This window comes from Streptopelia decaocto (assembly GCF_964273445.1).
Source record: "Streptopelia decaocto genome assembly, chromosome: 1".
NCBI lineage: Eukaryota > Metazoa > Chordata > Aves > Columbiformes > Columbidae > Streptopelia > Streptopelia decaocto.
In genome coordinates this window covers 182,234,316-182,257,362 of record NC_138663.1, presented here as the reverse complement: position 1 = coordinate 182,257,362, position 23,047 = coordinate 182,234,316, and the positions used below count along the sequence as shown (strand labels likewise).

Genomic DNA, 23,047 nt, shown 5'->3' with positions numbered 1-23,047 from the left:
ACTGTGTAAGAAAACACATAGTTGTTGGCTGAGTAGTTTTTAAAAACTCTGTTCTAGTGCTGCTGTTTACCTTTTGAAATATTAGGAAACAGTCAGGAAAGATAACTTGGAGAAAAATTCTGCTGAAATCTTTCATCTGGTGTGTTTTTTTCAAATACAGGGAGTTCTGCTTTCTAACAGAAGTCATGCGAGAAACCCAGATGAGGTTTTGATCATCGATAAGAGGAATCTTTTCACTGCTCTTATGTCTCAGTGGCTATAACTGAAAGGAGCTAAACTTTCCCCAATACACTGCTGGACCACCTTGGAGAGCCCAGGGTTTTGAAGGGAGATGAGTCTGTCCAACAATCTTCCTTCATTGCTGAAATTTGTTGAGTTTTCGAACATCATTGTTGAATTTTTAACCTAATCCCAGCTTGAAACAATGAAGAAGATGAAACTGTGGGCCAAATGAGAGAAAAAAGTAGTTTGTTGGCATGGTACAGCACTCAGAGTTCCTCAGGATGTTTATCATTGGGATTAACATGGCACTAGCAGATGTTGGAGGGAAGAGCTCTGCAGTAATGCTCAGGTGGATTATCTGGTTAAATCTTCCAGCTGCAACTTCTGTGATCCTTCAGTAGTCAGAAATCGCTGCAGGAGAGATTACACAAAATTAAGTCTGAGTATGGTAAATTAGCATATCTGAGGACAAACTTTTACTGCACATTTACTCCTTCATGTGGTTTGGCACCACAGGCCAGTAGATCTTACTGTGAAGATATCGAAGATATGTCTTTACTTTCCACTTGACCCACATTTCCTTTTGCTTGACTGGTTGCAAGTTTGTGATAAAATATAGGATACGCCAAGAACACTGAAACAGTGCCAAATAAATGATGTTGTTATAAAATTATCTATTTTTGTAGCATTGTTCACCTCCCCTGCCTCCTTGAATGCCTTGCCATTTCTTAGTCTTACCTACCCCAAAAGCATGACCAAAAAATAATGGCATTAAACACTCATCCCCTTACCAGGCCTTTGCCCCTTAGCTCCTCCATGGGCTTGGTGTTGTTGCTTTGCCCAGCCGCCTCCCTGCTCTTCCAGCAGCTCTCCAACTCCCTCATGCACCACTGAAAGCTTCTTTCCCTTTGGGTGGTCTCTGCTTCTCCCGTGGGTCTAGCAGAACTGTGAGGAAGGGTCTGACAAACAGCAAGTGAGAGAGGTTGCTGGTGGGAATCTCCTCTTTCAACAGCTCCTCTGACGCCTCTACTGGGAAGGGTCTTGGCTGGGCCAAGCACGGAAGTGTCTGGAGGCATAAGACTCCATAGAAGGGATCTTCCACCTTGTTTAGACCTGACATCACAGGGACCATCCCTACCAAAATCAGCACAGTCCATGTCACAATACAATCCTAAGCTTGTGCTGCTCCCTCATCCTAACAGTGACCCAGGATCTTTTGCGTTATTTATTTCTGATAAATCAAAGCCATTGAGTTATTGACATCTGTATTATAAAGAAATGTTTAGATTTCCTCATGGGTCTGATACCATCATTAATTTAGAGGTTGCTTCATGTGCTGTGTGACAGCTGTGAGCATTGCTTCTGCTGGTCCCCAAGGGCTGTACCCTGCCCTGGGCTGCTGTGGTTTGGGTCTCCTCATTACTTTCGGAGGGATGGCTCATCTAACAAAGTGCTAGCACCACACAAATACACATCAGAAGGAAAGCAGAAAAACCCATAGGTGATTAGACATCAGCATGTTTGGCTTTAACATTAAGACTCTAGCACATTTCAATACTCTACTGTATGTTGCCACTAGAAAGGTGTGTTAAAGCCTGTGGACAAAACAATCTTTGAGGATACTGTAACTTATTCTCTAAATTAGAGAAATAAGGTAGTTAGGATATAAAAATGGAACATGGTGATCTAACACAAGGAAAGTCAATTCCCTGATAGTTCTCAGCTTTTCCAGGGCAATTTAGGGCATGCACATCACAGAACCTGGCAGTGGGGAGAAAACAGATGTCTTACATTTTGTTCCATGCCTTTCAGCTTCTGATACCAATGATGAACTCTGGCCAAAGCGTTGTTTGGGAATTTATGATCAATAGAGGTTATTGGGCCTTGGCCTTAGGTCATCAGGTCTCTAAGGGGTCATAAATCTCTATGAAACACTCTGCATCTCTTTTATTGCTGTTTAAATGATAAGTAACTGTGAATTACAAGGGTGTCATTGCCATATATCAAGTGGTTTAAGAATGGTAAACTGAAATAAATTAATAGAGGCAAACTGAGCTCTAATTAGAAGTCTGTACTTCACTGTTCCTGTTGTATAGCTGGTGGTTGGGCTGTACTGAAAGTAGCGCTTGCAATGCTTTTCAGAAAGAAGAAAAAAGAGGTGTTGGAAAATACAATACATGACTATCTTCTGCAATGCAGTTTATTAAAAAAAGGTCTGTAGCCTCATATCTGAGATACAATTTATATTGGCAGCATGAGTCTTGGAGGAGGGGAGAGGCAATGTACATAGTTCTCATCTTCAGCAAAAGAGAAAACTTGAAATGAAACCATTTTTAATAGATTATGCACTCTCCATAGCAAATAAAAATGTCCTGAGAATTCTTAACTTTATTTTAAATTGGCCACCATGGCCAAAGTGAGATTTACAACATGATTTAAAGGGGAAAAAAGAACCAACGAGAAAAGGAAGCTTCTGTGAACCTCAAGTATTATTTACTAAAATGAAAAGTCCAATATGCCTCTCAGGAAAAAGCTAAGGCAGTATTGCATAGGCAAAGTGCTCATGGCCCTAAACTGAGAAATCAATACCTAATTTCCCAACATTGGGTGTAAAAATTTGCCTGAGCCACACTTCTGCAGGGCACCTTTTTCCCCTACAGGGTTGTGTGTGCAGGCTGGGCTAGACACGTGGAGCAATTTTGGCAACTAAGATACCACTGACCTCTGCTGGGAAGAATCAGACACGTTCAGTTTTTGTCATGGGCTCTGTGCTGCACAGATGTGGTGGAGATTCCTCTGGCAGTGGCAGACATGCCTGTGTATATGTGTATATATATATATATGAAATATATATGCACACCTATGTGCAGCAGCATGCACCTTCCATCCTTGCTGTCACTTGTTTCCCAGGTGGCCAAGCTGTACAATACAGTAAAATCCATCCCAGAACTCCCAAAAAGGAATTTTATTTGCAGTGAGGAAGACTAAGAACTCCTAAAGAGAACCATCCCTACCAGTTTCCCAGGGGATATAACATCATACACATGTAAATGTACAAGATTCAGGGGTCCTTGAGTTTCTAAGAGTTGAAGGGTGAGGATGGGGTCCTGAAGACCTGGCTTCTAACCAATGTGACTGAAAAGCAATGGTGCTTGTGATGACTGGCACATCTTCCAGGTAGCTCTGAATGAACACATTGCCGATGCACCAAGCAATACAGTTTCAGATAAGTAAAAGTTTAAACTGGCAGTGCACAAAATAGGTGGGGAAGAGAGACAGACTGCAAATAAAAGAGATAAAAGAGGTCAAATAAAGAAGCAGCATAGAGGATTCATCATCCTTCACATTCAGGTAGGGCTAGCACTGAATCATTTTGCAAGTAAAGAAAAAAAGACCTTTCTTTTCATGCCATCCAGTGTAGGCATGTCCCATCGGTGGCTTAGAGAAGAACACAAGCTGGAAACAGTCCATTGGAGAAAGTATTTAGAGTCAGAGCTTATAAGCTAAATTAATTTGTTCATTTATAATGAGTGGCATGAAATGATTGCTGTAGAGTAGAAAACAGATCAGATGACACTGCAATGGAATAGCAAACGAAATTCAAGATACCGTATGAAATTTTGTTCACAGAACAGGACTATATCTGAGGTCTGCTTTGTCCATGAAGCAAAGTCAATTTATGATGGAGCAACAAATCATTCAGATTGAACAAAAAATGTGTATGAGCAGGATTTATTCCCTTACTGAAATATTCTAGCAGCATTCCAGCTATCTATCTATTACAGGAATTTATTGTCACGAGGACAGAACATGAAGCAGATGTTAAGGCTGGAGATAGCAATGAAAAGACTGATCTTGGTTATATTAAAAAATAAATTACAAGATTTAATGACACAAGATTTAGTGTGGTTGAAGGAGAGAAAAGGGTCCAGAATACAAGACAGAGAGAAGAAAATGGAGTTGTCCACAGTGATAGATTATTCAGAAAAGGCAAAGAAAAAAGACCTGGGTTTCATCTTAAAGAACTTTCATTGGGAAGGTGGATAGACAAGCAAAAGCAAATGTCAAAGGAATTAAATGCGAAGCTAAGAAGCACAAGTTGAGCTGGGTTTGAGGATCAGATAGAGAAACAGTATCTGAAACCCTGGGAGAAGGTACAGTTGCCATTAGAGAATATACAAGAGGAGAAAACAGAAATTAGGGGCGAAATATGTGGTGAGAAGGAAGGATACAGCCCTTGAAGGAGAAGAAGCAGCCCTGTGTTTTTTTCTGTTCTAGCCATTCACATGATCTGGCAATGTCTTCACCTAGGATGTTTCTTAAATATAGGGGGAAGCTGTTAGAAACACAGGACACCAACAAGAAAGGGTCAGAGTGAGAAAGAAAAGCTGGTTAAACTGTACTTCAAAGTGCAGTAGGAGTTGGTCATTTTTAGACAGCAAATAATGAATGCACCACTTAGGAAACATTACTAATCAGCTATGGAGATACATCCTGCGCTAACCAAAATATCCACGTGACCTTCAGCTGCAGCCTCATGTGTTTGGCATCCGCCTTCTGGGAGGTGGTAGAAAAGGCAACTGTGGCAAGTCCCATGTGAAAGAGGAAAACCACATCCTTCATGATGTACAGTGGGCTATTTCTGCTTCCTTTGGATATTTTTTTTAAACCAGCCTGGACTTTGACAAACAAGAGCCAACTGTTGGCTGTAATCTTGTCCATTCCAGCTACAATGACCATCCAGCCACTGTAAGCCTCTTATTTCTACGTCTTGGTGCATAACACGGATCTACGCTCAGGTGGCAGGATAGGGTCATCTCCCAGTTGTCTCATCAAAACCCAAGCTACACTTCAACATCTTCATATATTTTTACTTAGTTTTTTTACTTATCTGAGAGAAAAAAAAAAACAACTCACTTAAATCCTCCCACTGCTTCAAATTCCTGCATAAATACTTTGGCACATCCTTTCTGACTTTGCAGGACTTTTAGGCATGATCACGGAGGCAGTTAAACTCCATACTCTCTGTCCTTACATGGGCCAGACTGGGGTACTTTTTTCCCACGTATGTTTTTGTCACACCCCATATTAAAGACATCCTTAGAGAGTTTTACATGACCCCTGTGGCCTGTCCCAGTGCACACTCCTGGAGGCTTGTAAGTCCTTATGAGTGCCTCAGACGAGACAGGAAAGGATTTGCTATGTGAGCTTGCCAGAGTCATAGCTCAGTCATACAGAAAGTCACTGGGTGAAAGATATTTTGCCAAAAACACGTGTACATAAAGATCTCCCACTGGATTTTCATGTGTCAAAATACTGAACTAACCCCTGCTGTTGTGTGGTAATTGTGGAGCAAGGTAACTAGCACAAAGTACTGAGACCTAAATTCCAGCACAAAGCCGGAGGCTTTTAAGAGCATAAAACCTAATATTACCATACAGCCAATATTATGCATATTAATAACAGATACTGCACAGTTAGCAGGGGAGGAAGACAGGACTAGTGTGGCAAAACTTATTTTAGATTTGTTTATTTGATTACTGGGAATAATGTATGGGTAAAAGCAGTAGAAGCTTTGTACAAGCAGAGCAGAGTAGGTTGTACTCATCAATATTAAAACAATTACCTATACAGATGTAGTATCAGTGATTTGTTACAGTGACTGAAATATAAAATGGGATTATATTGCTATTGCATGCTCATCTTGTAAAATGACTAGGCAAGGCTCCTGGATGGTCAAATCTGAAAACATTCTGTTCAGTCTTTTTCTCAATTTACCAATCCGATTTGGTGGATTTCAATTTGGGAAGAAGGCAAATAAAAAGTACTTGACTGAGTGTCTTCTGAGTTGATTTGACGCCTTGCTGATATCGATTAAACTGTACTGAAAACTCAGAGGCAGAAGTTGCAGTTTGCAAATTTCTTTGTGATTTAAATATTTGGGCTGGGTTCCAGGTCCAGGTCCAGGTCCAGCTTAGATTCCTCTACCTAGGTGTCCATGCTACCAGCTCCAGTCATGTGCAAGAGTCACCTGGTGCCATCTGAGATGCCCTGTGGTCCCATCACATATGCCACAGTAATTCCAATACACGCATGCCCTGATAAGCCAGGCAGGATAATCTGCACCATTTAAAATGACACCAGGCTGACATCACAAATGACTCCATAGGGATGTCTGGACAACTGAAACCCAGTTCCATGTCAGTACAACCAGAGGAGCCTAATGAGTCACTGACCTGACCAGTTGTGAGAGGGGAGTCTCTATTTGCATCTGTCATTCCTGGTGCCATTTGGGATGCCCTTGGGTATCCCAAGATTCATTGTCATGTCTATTCAGCCCATGACAATGCTGAAGGATCTCTAGGTGACACTAGAGCCCTATGTGTGAGTGACTAAACCCAGCCTTGAATCACCACTGTTGGAAAGTTAGACCTCTCGTTGACATGGATACACCCTCATCTGGTTGTGTTAATGAACTGCACCCTACACGGACATGTTGAGAAAGGGGTTTCCCCGTGCCCTGAGACCTAGCAACCCCACACGAAAACTCCATAACCAGCAGGTGAGCACTGTCAGGCTTGTTTGGGAACAAGTGTATGCCTAGGAGACTTTTCTCCTGCCAGTGGTAGGGAGATGCCCAGCTGCAGCTGGACTGCCCAACTGTGCCCATGGCATGGCTTGCTGGGCCGTCTCTTCCCATCCCATCCCATCCCATCCCATCCCATCCCATCCCATCCCATCCCATCCCATCCCATCCCATCCCATCCCATCCCATGCCTTGTGACTGGCAACTCACTTTCCTGATGTAAGGAGGTAGTGTGCACCCATTTATGGACACTTATAGGAGTTCACTCAGCGCCTAGAAAATCCCAACATATTTCCAAAATATTGCAGAAGCCTTTCAACTCAGGTGTCAGATATAGTATGATCTGGAGCTGTGAGTTCCTTGGCATATAGCGATTTTTCAACTTAATTATCAAGTAAATCATCAAGTACCTTCTTTTTAATATGTGGGGAACTTAGCCAGGTCTAAGTAACTATAGCAAAAGCTTTGCTGAGCTCATTTGGACATTTTGTTTTTGTTGATGCCTGGTTTGCTTGCTTTATGCAACTGAGATGTTTCCTTGGGAGATTAGTGCTTCTTAATCCTGCTTTATAAATTGAATTTGGAATTTTCAATTGCATATACTACCAGAGAGTGTATATGTGTGTACACAGCTATGGCAAAAGAAAAAGAGAGAGAAACAGCTGTGAGGCTAACATACAAATGTTTCTAAGAACCAGGGAATTCTCCTTTTAAGAAGATCTTATTGCTGACTCCCTTTGTTTAGAACACGGACAAATTATTCTCTTGAATTCTTGAGTTTTGGTCCTTGGTAGGTGGGCAGGTCTATGTAAACGTGCAGAGACATGCTAAATGGGTGAGGCATAAGGAGATGTGTCGGACTCCAACCAGATATCAAAAATGAAAAAAGCATTTTGAACTGTAACTCATGAGACCTTAATTCTGTGTGCATATGTGCTATGTATGAATGTGTATGTGTGTGTATATGCTGGGGAGCAAGGGGAGGATTTGAGACATTACCACACTACCTCTATGGAGAAACCCTTCCAGGCTTCCTTCATCTACCAAATCCAGTGACATCCCAAAATAAGCATGAATACATCCTGACTTTCCACCCATTAGTTCTTTACCAGGAAATCACTTTTCCTTGTACTGTGGGAAAACAAGATGCTTTATAATAGGAAGAAACACTGAATATCTGTGTTTTTCCCGTGGGACTTACAGATTCCTGTAGCCTGCTCCTGTTCCTGGTGCAAAAAAAAAACCAACAACCCAGACTCTTCTGTGTCCCTTACTATCCCAGCATGTTGATGGTCTAGCTGGCAGGACAAGTGACTGCTCAGCCTCCGCTGCAGCCTTTTGCTCTTTGGAGCAGTGAATCTGTGTGTCCTGCATCTCCCTGATGCCACTACAAAACATACATATCTTTAATATAAAGATCTATTTCTTAAAACCTTCACCCTCCATTGTCAAATGTGTTCAAAACCAGCCTGCACATTCAAAAGTTAGTGCTGGGAAATGAGAAGCTGATGACATGGTCAGCTTTGTTTTTATAGTGAAGCAGGATAAAAATACACATGACAGCAACCACCTTCTGGGCTGAGACGCCTGAGGAGAAACAGAGGTGCTGGTGGTATAGTCAGGCAGAAAAAAACTATCTCCGAAGGAGATGCCAAGGGAACCCATCAATAAATCTCCTGTGCCCTCAGCTTGGGGCTCTGGAAGACCCTGGGATGTAGATGCCAGCTGCAGCAGGTGCCCAGATGCCTCTTTTATCCCTCTGTTAGGTGGGGTTCAAACACTGGATCATATTTTACAAGTGGTTCCAGCTGGGGAGCACACATGAGTAGCTTCAAAATCCTTAGACTGCAAACAGGTAACAGGAATCACCTATGAGCAGCTGAGGCCTTTTATTTCACCTCCATGCCCTAAAATGCTTCTCCCATTCCTCCCTCCTCCAGGGCTGCCTTCCTATGCAACCCCGCATATAGAGGTCTCTGAAATCTCGGATATTCAACATCTGCACAAGTCTCAGGGCGGAAAGTCTGCTTCCCTGGGTGCTGTGGGTTTGGAGGTGTCCACAGCTAGGCAGCAGGGAAAAAAGACAGCTCCAATACTAGTGGGAGAGGGCTGCAGGTAGTGAGATTTATCTGTGATAACCAGTAATACGTTGCCTTATACATTTAAGCTGTGTATCTTCCTTGCAGAGTTTCTTTGCATATAGCTGAAAGCATCAGAACAAAATGACCCCAAAAGGGGCAGTAACAGCCCATTTCTCCTCCCTATTAATTTAATTTTCTGATGATTCTTTATTAATCTGGGTGCTTTCCCAGTTATTGGCCTAGTAAAAGAGATCCATCACTAATAAGTCAAAAAAATGCCTTCTCCCTCCAGAAACACATCAGCAGCTCTCACATTGGCTCCACCTGGCAATGGCTGATGCAGCTAACCCTCACTTTCCTGCAGGCAAGGTAACAGGCAGGAACGCTGTGGATTTCCTTTGATCCTTGCAATTGGGTCCCACTTGCCCGTGCAGCCCCTTTCCCTTGTGCCTGACCCACATGTTCAGTCCAGTTCTGCTGCTGCCGTTTTGGGAGCTCTGAGGTAGCAATGAACAGGGTTGTCATGGAAGTAGGAGGTCATGTTCATGCCTCTGGTAGCCATTCCTGCTGAAGGATTAATTTTGCTCCCATTTCCATGTGAGGCAAGGCTGAGGCCGTACGCAACTGGACAGAGTTCCCTAGAAATGAAGGCTGAACATAAAAATTTCACACCTCTCAGCTGGTGGTTGCTGTGAAGGCTTCTTGCCCAAACAGATCAGCAAGGTCTCTGGTCTCATAGCCCTCCAGGGAGCTTATCTTTTTGGAAATGCAAGCAACAGGGAAACCTGGCTTCTTCAGGTTCTACAGCACCCTTGTCCAGATATTTTGGGTCCAAACACCATGGCAGCCACAATTCAGACTGCCAGGGACAGCTCTGAATGTTTTTACTGGATAGTAACATGCCATCTCATCTTTCTGCTGCTGCACAGGACTGTTTTTAAATGTATGCCTCTTTTATCCCTCTGTTAGGTGGGGTTCAAACACTGGATCATATTTTACAAGTGGTTCCAGCTGGGGAGCACACATGAGTAGCTTCAAAATCCTTAGACTGCAAACAGGTAACAGGAATCACCTATGAGCAGCTGAGGCCTTTTATTTCACCTCCATGCCCTAAAATGCTTCTCCCATTCCTCCCTCCTCCAGGGCTGCCTTCCTATGCAACCCCGCATATAGAGGTCTCTGAAATCTCGGATATTCAACATCTGCACAAGTCTCAGGGCGGAAAGTCTGCTTCCCTGGGTGCTGTGGGTTTGGAGGTGTCCACAGCTAGGCAGCAGGGAAAAAAGACAGCTCCAATACTAGTGGGAGAGGGCTGCGGGTAGTGAGATTTATCTGTGATAACCAGTAATACGTTGCCTTATACATTTAAGCTGTGTATCTTCCTTGCAGAGTTTCTTTGCATATAGCTGAAAGCATCAGAACAAAATGACCCCAAAAGGGGCAGTAACAGCCCATTTCTCCTCCCTATTAATTTAATTTTCTGATGATTCTTTATTAATCTGGGTGCTTTCCCAGTTATTGGCCTAGTAAAAGAGATCCATCACTAATAAGTCAAAAAAATGCCTTCTCCCTCCAGAAACACATCAGCAGCTCTCACATTGGCTCCACCTGGCAATGGCTGATGCAGCTAACCCTCACTTTCCTGCAGGCAAGGTAACAGGCAGGAACGCTGTGGATTTCCTTTGATCCTTGCAATTGGGTCCCACTTGCCCGTGCAGCCCCTTTCCCTTGTGCCTGACCCACATGTTCAGTCCAGTTCTGCTGCTGCCGTTTTGGGAGCTCTGAGGTAGCAATGAACAGGGTTGTCATGGAAGTAGGAGGTCATGTTCATGCCTCTGGTAGCCATTCCTGCTGAAGGATTAATTTTGCTCCCATTTCCATGTGAGGCAAGGCTGAGGCCGTACGCAACTGGACAGAGTTCCCTAGAAATGAAGGCTGAACATAAAAATTTCACACCTCTCAGCTGGTGGTTGCTGTGAAGGCTTCTTGCCCAAACAGATCAGCAAGGTCTCTGGTCTCATAGCCCTCCAGGGAGCTTATCTTTTTGGAAATGCAAGCAACAGGGAAACCTGGCTTCTTCAGGTTCTACAGCACCCTTGTCCAGATATTTTGGGTCCAAACACCATGGCAGCCACAATTCAGACTGCCAGGGACAGCTCTGAATGTTTTTACTGGATAGTAACATGCCATCTCATCTTTCTGCTGCTGCACAGGACTGTTTTTAAATGTATGCCTCTTTTATCCCTCTGTTAGGTGGGGTTCAAACACTGGATCATATTTTACAAGTGGTTCCAGCTGGGGAGCACACATGAGTAGCTTCAAAATCCTTAGACTGCAAACAGGTAACAGGAATCACCTATGAGCAGCTGAGGCCTTTTATTTCACCTCCATGCCCTAAAATGCTTCTCCCATTCCTCCCTCCTCCAGGGCTGCCTTCCTATGCAACCCCGCATATAGAGGTCTCTGAAATCTCGGATATTCAACATCTGCACAAGTCTCAGGGCGGAAAGTCTGCTTCCCTGGGTGCTGTGGGTTTGGAGGTGTCCACAGCTAGGCAGCAGGGAAAAAAGACAGCTCCAATACTAGTGGGAGAGGGCTGCGGGTAGTGAGATTTATCTGTGATAACCAGTAATACGTTGCCTTATACATTTAAGCTGTGTATCTTCCTTGCAGAGTTTCTTTGCATATAGCTGAAAGCATCAGAACAAAATGACCCCAAAAGGGGCAGTAACAGCCCATTTCTCCTCCCTATTAATTTAATTTTCTGATGATTCTTTATTAATCTGGGTGCTTTCCCAGTTATTGGCCTAGTAAAAGAGATCCATCACTAATAAGTCAAAAAAATGCCTTCTCCCTCCAGAAACACATCAGCAGCTCTCACATTGGCTCCACCTGGCAATGGCTGATGCAGCTAACCCTCACTTTCCTGCAGGCAAGGTAACAGGCAGGAACGCTGTGGATTTCCTTTGATCCTTGCAATTGGGTCCCACTTGCCCGTGCAGCCCCTTTCCCTTGTGCCTGACCCACATGTTCAGTCCAGTTCTGCTGCTGCCGTTTTGGGAGCTCTGAGGTAGCAATGAACAGGGTTGTCATGGAAGTAGGAGGTCATGTTCATGCCTCTGGTAGCCATTCCTGCTGAAGGATTAATTTTGCTCCCATTTCCATGTGAGGCAAGGCTGAGGCCGTACGCAACTGGACAGAGTTCCCTAGAAATGAAGGCTGAACATAAAAATTTCACACCTCTCAGCTGGTGGTTGCTGTGAAGGCTTCTTGCCCAAACAGATCAGCAAGGTCTCTGGTCTCATAGCCCTCCAGGGAGCTTATCTTTTTGGAAATGCAAGCAACAGGGAAACCTGGCTTCTTCAGGTTCTACAGCACCCTTGTCCAGATATTTTGGGTCCAAACACCATGGCAGCCACAATTCAGACTGCCAGGGACAGCTCTGAATGTTTTTACTGGATAGTAACATGCCATCTCATCTTTCTGCTGCTGCACAGGACTGTTTTTAAATGTATGCCTGGACAGAGCACCTGATCACCGAGAACTTATCTGCGATCATTTTCTGAAAGAAGGAGCTTATCCAAGCCAACACATGCTGATGGTCTGTCCCAGAAGACCATGATACTCATCCTTGGGAGTCTTCCTGAAAGACTCACCTTCTCTCAGTGTGGCGTGAGTTTTGAATCCTTTCTGTGAATTTCAGTTCTTTTTATCTTTCCAGGTGCATTGACATTTCCAAGCCTTGTGCTGTGCAAGGGCTCTGATTGATGGCAACCACCTCTCTTCTTGTCCTTTCTCTGGAGTGCTGGGGACTGGAAATGTAAGAGCTCAGACCTCCATTCTCATGTGTCATTGTGTATCAGCATCATTCCATTGCCATGGAATTGCTCTGACATAGTGGGAGATGCAAGAGCCCGGCAGAACCTCTTGACAGGATTAGCAGATATTTTTACTTGTTTAAAAACATTACTTGAACAGCCTTGAATCAGTAAGTGCTGGCACAGGACCATATTTGTCCTCAGATTCCAGGGGGCTCTCTTTGCATTTTAATGTGTAGTGTGAGCGCATGCGATTTGTTGGTACAATGTATTTTTAGCAAGAAGACGGGCTTCTTTTGTATTGGCTCAGAAAGGTGAAAGTTTATCATTTAAAGAGCTTGGTGATGTCATTTGAACCTAGAGATTTACTTTTATGAACTTGCTCTGTCTGCTGATCTGTGATGGCTGTGTTTTAAACACTTGCATTGCCTTATTACAAAAGCATATTTAGAAACAGCAAACTGCATGCAGTGGTTACTAGTACGAAGTCTAAGGGATGGAGCAGGATTTGCTTCGTTTTTATTCACAATTCTGCAAGGCTGCTCACATTTTATATTCAGTTCTACCTGTAGAAATCTGAAGCAGTCATTGACCTCTTTGGAGCTACACTGAGCTACATTGTTGCGACAAGGCAAAATTATTCATACTCTCAGGGCCCTACTTCCAGCAGAAATCCTGCAAACACTGATAAAAGTCTGCTCACTGCACTAGCAGCTTAAGGATGGGGATATTGCTGTTACAGCTGCTGGTTTAAGTAATGCAGTTGTTCATAGTGTTTTAAATGCATTTTATTTATGGAGGAGTTGAAACGCTACAAGTTTAAGTAAGTGGCTCAAGGCCACACAACAAAGTGGAAGAGTTTGCTCGGGTGGGGTAGTCCAAAGTACGCTGCTGTTGCACCAGGACAGCTTCATCTCTTCTTACTTTAGACATTTCCATTGTAATCAGTACGTTAATCCAAAACTTCCCCAGATGTCACTGGCTATACGTCTACACCCATAAAGACCAGTTAAGCTTTTCTATACAGTTAACTGCAGCACGTGTCTTCCTCTCTGTCACTGAATGTCTTTCCTTCCTGGACTTCAGCAATAAGATTTTCTTTCTCCCTTTCCCTCTCTCTTCTGTCCACTTCCTTTTGCTCATACATTTCTGTATTGCTCACTGTTTCTCCTTTTTTCCTAGTTCTTATTTCACGCTGAGGTATGCTTGTATGCCTTCCCTTTGTTCCCCTCTCCCTTTCCATGTGATATGCCCCCACTCCAATCTTCTGTGGGTGGAGAAGTGACAAGTCTAACTGATGCCAGCAGTTAGCACCAAAACACAATTATAACCATACCCCTAGAACCGAGGAGCGTCTTTCAGTATTCATTCCAGTACAAAGACCTTACTCACGAAGGCAATAATTTTATCAACGTGACTTTTCCCTGATCCTCCTCATCAAGGCCAGGTCATGACCCTTGGATCTCCCATGCTCCCAGCAGTACCCATGAGGAACCAGGGTCTGCCTGGCTGACTCCTCACACTTCTTCTCCTGGGACAGGCCATTTCCTCAGCTTCTGACACCCACTTCTCATCGGGCAGAAATGTGAAAAGCCAAAGAAAGCTTTCCCACGGGGAAGTCACCAGCCTGGTGTAACAAGCTGGCTCATGCTATCGTAAGTCATCCCTCTAAAAATTCTTTTTCTGTTTTCTTTCCTAGTTCCTCTTCTCCTCACCACTGATTATTCCTGCCTTGCATGTTCTTCCTCTTTTCTTTCATTGTCCCCTACTTATGTTGTGTGAATACTGGTACAGAAGACAGGAAAGTCTCCCCTCGATTGTGTTGATCATGCTAGTCTTCCCAGAAAGCTGCTCCCTGCCAACTAATGTATAGACCTTCTTTAAGACATTTGAGGCCTCTTTAAGTTGGTGTGGTGACATCCACATCCTCTGATGTCATCAGCAAGCAAAAAGTTTCCGCATCTACCTCAAGCTGGGGAGCACCAACTCTTGGTCATTACTGCTACTTAAGAGGGAGAAAAAAAATGTAGATAGATGGGGCCAATAAAAACTAACAGTCGTTTATCCTTCTCTAAAGAAAGGTAACAGCAAGTAGTGCTAGAGGAAGGAGCTGGAAGCTGGGGAGAGCTTTGTACTGTGGGTCCTCAAGAAACAGACCTGAAACTCACTCCTTTTTACCTTATTATTGACAATCATCAGAAGTGGGCACACAATAGAGAATTACAAGCAAAGAATTCCTGTATTATGTCAAAAACCTGTGGGAAATAGAAGTATATTAGGTGGCCATGGAGCAAATACCAGCCACAGGAACACCAATGTTGTTTGTTCTCCTTTCAGTGGTGCCCAATGACAAGATGAGAGGCAACAGGCACAAACGGAAGCATAGGAAGTTCCATCTGAATATGAGGAGAAACTTTACGTTCAGGGTGCCAGAGCACTGGAACAGGCTGCCCAGAGAGGCTGTGGAGTCTCCTTGTCTGGAGACACTCAAGACCTACATGGACACACCCATGTGTGATCTGCTCTGGGTGAACCTACTTTAGCAGGTGGGTTGGACTAGATGATCTCCAGAGGTCCCTTCCAACCACAACCATTCTGTGATTCTGTGTGTCAGTCCAGTAGTTTGTCCCTCATCCCCGTAAAGGTAGGAAAATGTGCCAATGTTGATTTTTATTTCACAAGCTGAAACAGCTTGTCCAGGAAGATGCAGCCTCAAATGGGTGTGGAGAAGAATGACCAGGATGATCAGGCAACTGGAGGCACTGTGCAAAAAGTATGTGACATGTTTAACCTAGGAAAAAAGTGAAAACTAAAATGTTTCCCCTTGATAAAATATTTGTTAGATACCCTCCAGATGGAGAAAGACAGCTACACCAAGCACAGGAGAGTGTCAATGCATGAAAAAAGCATCCATGATGATGGCATGTAGAGTGGAAAATGGAAAAATGTCTCCTGCCATCAAAGCACCACCACCTGGAAAAGGAATGTCAAAGAAATGTTTCCCTATAGTAGTCTAACTGCTTTTCAGGTTCCTCTGATCAATTTGTGTACATGGACATATGGTGGTGTTGTTGCTAGCAACAGAAAGGCACCATTTCCCAGAGGATCTCTTACCACTGCTGTGCCTCTGCAGTATTCGTGAATGAGAACTGAGAGATTTAAGACAGGATTTGTCTTGCACAAGTGTAGCTATCTATAAGATAGAAAAAAAGGACTGAGATTATTGTGCTGAGCTGCCATTTAAGTAAATAGTGGCAACTCATATACCCCCTGCATTAGGGTGGAACAAGCCAGCTCTGGGAAATGCCCATCTCCTTCTGCTAATTATGTAGGGAATAAAGAGGAACATGCCCAGATTTCTCAACCTGTCTTTCAGGCATCTGAAGCTCAGTGAACCCCACTGCTGGTATCTCTGATTGTCCTGCAGTGAGCCAGCACCCCCTTCACAAGGTACAGTCAGAGAAAGAGTTGTGTTGCCTCTCATGGGCTGGTTTACACAAGGGCTCTGCAAAGTAAGTGTCACTGAAGTCGCCCATCTGTAATCACCACTGGTCCACAACATGACAAGGTAGGGTCTGCCTGTTGGCTGACCTGAACAGAAACAGCAGAGAGTGTGCATCACAACACTTCTGGAGGAAATACTGTGTTCAGTTTTGGGCCCCTCACTACAAGAAAGACACTGAGTGCTGGAGATTGTTCAGAGAAGAGCAAGAAAGCTGGTGAGGGGCCTGGAGCACAAGTCTGATGAGGAGCAGCTGAGGGAGCTGGGGCTGTTCAGCCTGGAGAAAAGGAGGCTGAGGGGAGACCTGATCGCTGTCTACAACTGCCTGAAAGGAGGTTGTAACATGGAGGGTGTTGGTCTCTTCTCCCAAGTAGCAAGTGATAGGACGAGAGGAAATGGCCTCAAGTTGCACCAGGGGAGGTTCAGATTGGATATTAGGAAAAATTTCTTTACTGAAGGGGTTGTCAGGCATTGGAACAGGCTGCCCAGGAAAGTGGTGGAGTCACCATCCCTGGAGGTGTTTAAAAGATGTGTAGATGAGGTTCTTAGGGACATGGTTTAGTGCCAGTTTTAGGTCAATGGTTGGACTCCATGATCTTGAGGGTTTCTTACAATCAAAAATATTTTATGATTCTATGAAATTCTCTGAATTACAGCCAGAGATAGTGCTGCTGGTTTTCCCCTACTCAGCTTATTAGGAAACCACCAGCAACCGTGTCAGAAATACAGACAACTGCTGAGCCTGCCTCTTGCAGGATGACTCACAGAGCAGACGGAGACATCTAGATGGACACTAGCACTGACCTGGTATATCTGTCCCTTGCAGCACAGGAAACCTGAGCCAGCCGATAGCGCTGGAGAGGCTCGGCCAGTAGAGCAGGCAGCACTGGGCAGGAGCAAACCTGCCGGAGGGAGGGTGGAGGAAAAAGGAGTCGACCTTTGCAAGGACAGAGCAAAATCCACTTGGAGGGTTAGAGCTGATATGAAGCAGTTCTTGCAATGGGGCATGATGGGGAAATGTCAAGGAACTGGAGCTGTTTTCTTACATCACAAATCTGGGGAAAATTATGTCTGCCTGATTATGCGCTTTATGGGAAGAAATAACACCATGTTTAATGCACTGGAGAGTTTTCTTAAAATATACTGAAGCTTTTTCACAGCACTCCTGCTTGGGACACATCTTCAGCCAAGGTTATCTGAGGTAAATCCCCTGCACCAGACTTTTACACCTGATGGTAGACAGATGTACTTGCGATGATTTAAATGCACATCCTCACTGCATGACCTTTTTATGTTTCTCTGAACCTTGCAGTTATGTTTACTATCCGAGTGTGGTTTATGAGATGGAAATCTCTGCTCTTTAAGGTAGCATCTTGCTGTTCACCACACAGCTCTGCTCAAACTTTAGACTTTGTCTCCACACCCATTACATGCAGTTTTATTGTACACTACAGTACGGTACAGAAATACTGAGTTCTAAATCATCTGACTGATTTTAATCTGTCTTGGGCCACGAAGGCATTTGGCCACAGAAGGACACAGCTCCATGCATATGAGTTCTACTATCCTATAGTTATGGTCTTCATACTCACTTCTTCCTCCCCTCAGACTTTTTCATCTCTCTCCTCCCATAGAAATTAAGATAATTATTAACATCCTTTTCTGTGTTGCTTGGTTTTGGGCGCTTACTAAATGTCCTGCTTGGATTTTGAAAATATAGCATCAGTGTAGTTTGCATCTTATTTTATGTTTTTCCACATTTGCTAGAGGCAGGTGGGGAATCCCACGGTGTATGAGCAAAAGTCCCCAGAGCAGCAGAACAATCTGACTGTGTTCCGTTACCACCCCCGCTTATGGCACATCTTTTCAGAAACCATAAAATTTGATTGCTTCTTATACATTTGTGTATGGGAAGAAGATATAATACCATCTTCTACTGCAGAAAGATTATATCGGCCTTCAAATCAATTTCAATTTCTCATGAGTCTTCAATATAATTTTATTTCATCTTTATTTTTGGGTATTACATTTTCATCTCTTCATTCTACTTCAAAAATTGGAATTCTCTTGATGCCTTCCACAATGATAAATTAGTTGTAATTTGCAACATTGCTCTTGATGTGAGAGAGTGGGTTTAGGTTAAAAGTCCTAAATATTTTAATCAAATCGCTTTGCTTTCTTCAGTGTTTGAATTTTTGCTAGATTTTTCTTTTTTCCTCATGTAAACTGAAGTGCTCAGGAGTGCAGCCAGTGTGCAGCGCTCTCCAATGGACCTTGTGCAGAATTTCTCAAAATCTGATGTTCAGCCTTGCTGCTTTTACACTCTTGTTTGCACACACTGGTAGCACACACACTGAACACAGATATTTGCATTTTGGGAAACATTTCCACATTTGAGAACGATGCTTCATGACAGCTTTCTGCTTCCCTCTGAAGGTATGAACCTCCCAATAGCACATTTAATCTAATCAACAGTAGTTTTTACATTTTTTCTTGCGTACTGTAGTCTCTTAGAAGGATCTATGGATCCTACTGATCTGCACACCACAGAGCAAGAAACATTGTTTTACTATACCAGCACTGGGCCAAAAATCTGTCCTTTTTTTTCCCAGTTGTCAGTAGAGATTTTTGAACTCTTTTCCACATGGTTTTCATGCATGTGAAAGAAGACAGCTTGTCAACTTCTTGAAAAAAGACAGTGTCTCAAAGGCTTTACCTATCACCTCAGGCCAAAGTGGGAGTCCTGATGAAACTGGAAGTAGAAATTCTCTTGTAATAAGGATGTTAAACAAAATTTAGCAAGACCTAGGTCAAGAGGTTTTGGGTTTGTTTTTTTTTTTTTTGTATTTCCCCCCCAGTGAGGAACAGGTTTCACCAGAACAGATACAACACTTAGGTAGCGAAGATTCACTTTCTTATACAAGTAGGGATGGCTGGCTAGTCCTGAGTGCATTCTTTTTAAAAATCCATCACTGGGATATTAATGGAATAGGTTTATAAAGGACATTAGTTTTGAGAAGTTTGGCACTGATTACCAAATATATGTTCATTAATTTTGCAAATTAACATCTATGGTCATGCATATATACATATATATACATATAAAAATATAATAATAAATAGGACAGTGTGCATGTGTCTGCATGTGTGTGTATATGTATATAGATACACATCTTTTTTTTTAATGCACTATATGACTGAACATGCTTAACCTTCTTACTTATTATGGTTAAGGTATTTTAATTTTCTGCTGCTGCCTTTAATTACTGCATGCTAAATATAAATTCCAAAATCAATAAATGTGTACTGAGAAATTAGGAATCAGGATGGGCACACCAAAGACAAGTATATTATAGCACCATGTGATGACTATGATAATGCCCACAAGTCAGAAATTAAACATCTTGAAATGTACCAAATATGAAACATAAAGAAAGTTCTTGGCTGTGGGCACAGTCCAAGCAACTGGGACCTACTCCTCTGTGACTTCTGAGTCTCGTTCCTGGTAGACTATTTCAAACTAGATGAATTTCTGAAATTGAGATGTTGCCATGAGGTTACCATGTTCCTGGTAGAGGTTTTATAATTTCCTTGCTTTTTGCTGTTTTCTGAGAAAGTCTCTGGTATTATTCGCCTAACTGTCACTTTCTCTTTGTCCCATGACCCCAGTTCCCTATGAAACATGCAGCTGGGTGAGCCTTGAAGTCACTATTAGTCATGCTTAGTTGAAAAATTTCCCTCTGGTTCTCCATCCATTGGACTACCAAAGTGAGAAAGGAGTCATGTGCCTGATTGAGTGGGGAGGGGGCAGGGAAGATGGGCAGGCATCAAGGTATTCTTGGACCCCCAAGCTGCCCAGGAGGTGCAAGAATGACTGCCATCCTTGTTCCTTCTCTTCTGACCAGGTACAAACCCCCTGCCTACAGGTCTTGGACTGCCTCCAGAGCCATGTCATCCCATGGGCCCTGTCCTTAGATGGGGTGTAAACTGTAGCGATAGAAACAGCAACATGTACTGACCCAGGAGAGGCCATGGGAGAGGGGGTATTTTGGTTTGGGAGCTCCCTTTTGTAAAGTGGATTTTCCTGCGTCAATCTTACTGTTTTGGCTGAATGAGTAGCTGTGTGTGCAGTCTTGCTCTAGAAGATTTAAGAGGACATCATTGCCCAAGAGCTTTCATGAAGAAATCCTGTGGTTTTTAAAGGCACTTACTGCTGGATTACTCAGGGCAAAAGGTCTTACTGAGGAGTGGTATTTGGAAAGGCTTTGCCTCAACATGCTGGTGGCCCTGATGTCAATGCAATTGATGGTGAGTTAGGAGTAGCATCCACCCAAGTACATTGCAGTGCTGTCTTGGCTCAAGGTCATGGGGGAACTCTGTGGTGGGTCGTGGCTTTGAGGGCCTGCTTTTAGTCATGGCTTTGGAGAAGCCCAAGATAATCTGTAGGAGACAACAATAACTCTTTTTGGCTCTTGTCAATCTAAAGTGCATCACTGGAATTGGTGTCTGAGTAAAGTCCAGCATTTCCATATTTATCCACTTCCATAGCACAAGCTAAAGAACATGTCCCCATTGCCAGGCTGCCCATGTCATGTCTTCGTGTGCTGTTGAGGTTTGCTGAGTTTGAGTCAGGTCTGCAGGATCCTTCCAGAAAGACAGAGTATGCAAACTTTAGATCAGATGGTCAGAAAATAGGAAGAGGCACCACAGACTGTGTTGGTATGGCCTGAGCTCATCATGCTCCATGTAAGTATGTAGATAGATTCTTCCTGTGAGAGCACAGGCTTCTGTTTGAGCTGTGGTGGCCCTGAAAGTAAATGGTAAAAAGAGAGACCCTGGAGAAGGATCTGCAGGTGGACACTGACTTCTTTGTCTTTGAGTATAAATCACTATGTAAGTGCAATCCAAAATCTGAAAGGAAGAGAACTGGAAAGGGGCTAATCTTTAATTGTATCTGGTACTAAAAGCTCAGTGAAGGTGGTATGGCCAGACACAACATGTGCGTGTGCTCCCTTTGTCATGCAGGTTGGTGACCTGCTGGAGCAAGTTCTTCCCACCTGGTCTCTGTACCCAGTTTTCCTTTCTGGGGCAGTCAGGACACAAAGGTGGGTAGGAGGTGGCTGATGCTCAGGCTGGATTTTTGCTGGCATGTAGCTGGAATGTCCCCAGGACATAGGAAGGTCCATGAACATGGATGGCTGGAGTGTGTGCTCCTACCCAGGTCCACAGACTGCCCTGGTGACTGTGCACCTGTGAAAGGCTGGTGTAACAGCACTGAGCCGAGTCCTCCACACACCACCTCCACTTCTGGAGGATCTAGGTGTGCCTGTGCTGTTGCTAGCAGCTTTATAAAGGGAATTCTTCATGGTCTTCAATGATTAGGTTCAATGGGGTTCAAAATTAAGAAAAGACCAAGAAAAAAAGCCAATCTCAGAGCACTGGTTTTTGGAGCATACTCACATTCCTGACTTGGGTTTATATTTTCTATTTTAGTGGTGAGGGACCACCAGAAAAGACTACTCCAGCTGTAGTAATAAAGGGCTTCAGAAGATGTATGATGCCTCTTGAGCTAGATTTTCTCATTCTTTCTGGATTTTTTGTCCTTGTTGTCACCAAGTAAAAAAAGCTAACTTGCAGCAGGCAAGCAGCATCTCAGCAATCAGCAAAGCACCCTTAAACTTCTCAAAACTCTGGTAAGTGACTAGGTGCAAGGAGAATCCAAGTGCAAGCAGGGATTTGTCTGCTGTGATGGGCTTTTTGGGCTTGACCTCAGAAGGGGCCTGGAGGTGGTCTGCCAGAGGCAGCCAGGCTTCCTGCCCACAGAACTGAAAGCTGGCAATAACATAAAAAATATCTGGACAAAGTGCAGATCCTCTCTTCAGGGATTTCCTTCCCCAAAATTATTTATGTTATGAAACACAGCTCCATTCTGAGTTAATCACCCCTAGCTGCATCTACCACGCCTGCTCAGAAGACATAATATCATCCGACAGTTATTATGCTCAACATATAGAAATGCAGACAGCAAACCTGATGAGTGAACCTGCCAGCTGCCACTCCAAGCATTCAAGCCCTACATGGGGCAATACAGGTGGAACCAAGGTCCAGAGCTTTATTTCTCAGCATCAGAAATAAAGGTTCAATATTTTTTGCCCTGTGGGTAGGAATGTGACTTGAGCAACTGGGCTTTGGCCCTCTCATTAGGCAGCTTTATCCTTTCAGTTGTAAATTCAAAAGGAGGGGAAAGGGTGGTGGAAATCTGGCCAATTTTTCTGAAAGGCAAAAAGGGAACTTGGGACAAAGGAAACTATTTAATTTCTTTGGCCTCCTTAAGCTGTTGACTGGTGAACAAACAGATGTAACTACATACCATCAGCTGCATGCAATTAAATATATTGCTTATCTTTGCAGATGTCCAGAAAGTTTCCTGTTTATACAGAGCACAACGGTGTGAGAGGTATACAACTGCACACCCGCACCAGGACAGTCATGTGCCTGGCAGGTCAGAGTCAACGCTGATCAGAAAGCTGAAGTGCCTTGAAAAATATTGGCCTCTCTCTGGAAAACTGCACTTATATTTAATTTACTCTTTTAAATAGCCCATAATTTAAACTGGCTCAAATAAGACACAGGAAATCAAAACATTAACCCAGGGATGGCGTCACTATTGAAACAGCATCTGACTCCTCCTACTGCGATTATACTTGGTTATTTTGGATGCATCTTATTTCTGCTCCCATCAGCTGGTGGTGCAGCAGGTCATTTCTGTCTTACCCAGCCCAAAGGACCAAGAGAAGCATGAACAGCCCTAAGACAGAGGGGAAAAGTCCGATGCCTG

General features: G+C 43.6%; 1 protein-coding gene across 2 annotated transcripts in view; it reads right to left on the bottom strand.

Moving 5' to 3' along the window:
• Positions 1-571: 571 nt before the first annotated feature.
• CYSLTR2 (cysteinyl leukotriene receptor 2) overlaps positions 572-23,047 on the bottom strand; it is a 34,719-nt gene continuing 12,243 nt past the window's right edge. For both annotated transcript variants that reach the window (XM_082056571.1, XM_082056572.1), the window contains exon 3: positions 572-633. In XM_082056571.1, coding sequence (XP_081912697.1) covers positions 624-633 — 10 coding nt within the window. In that variant the 3' untranslated portion in view covers positions 572-623. The remainder of the gene's footprint in view (positions 634-23,047) is intronic.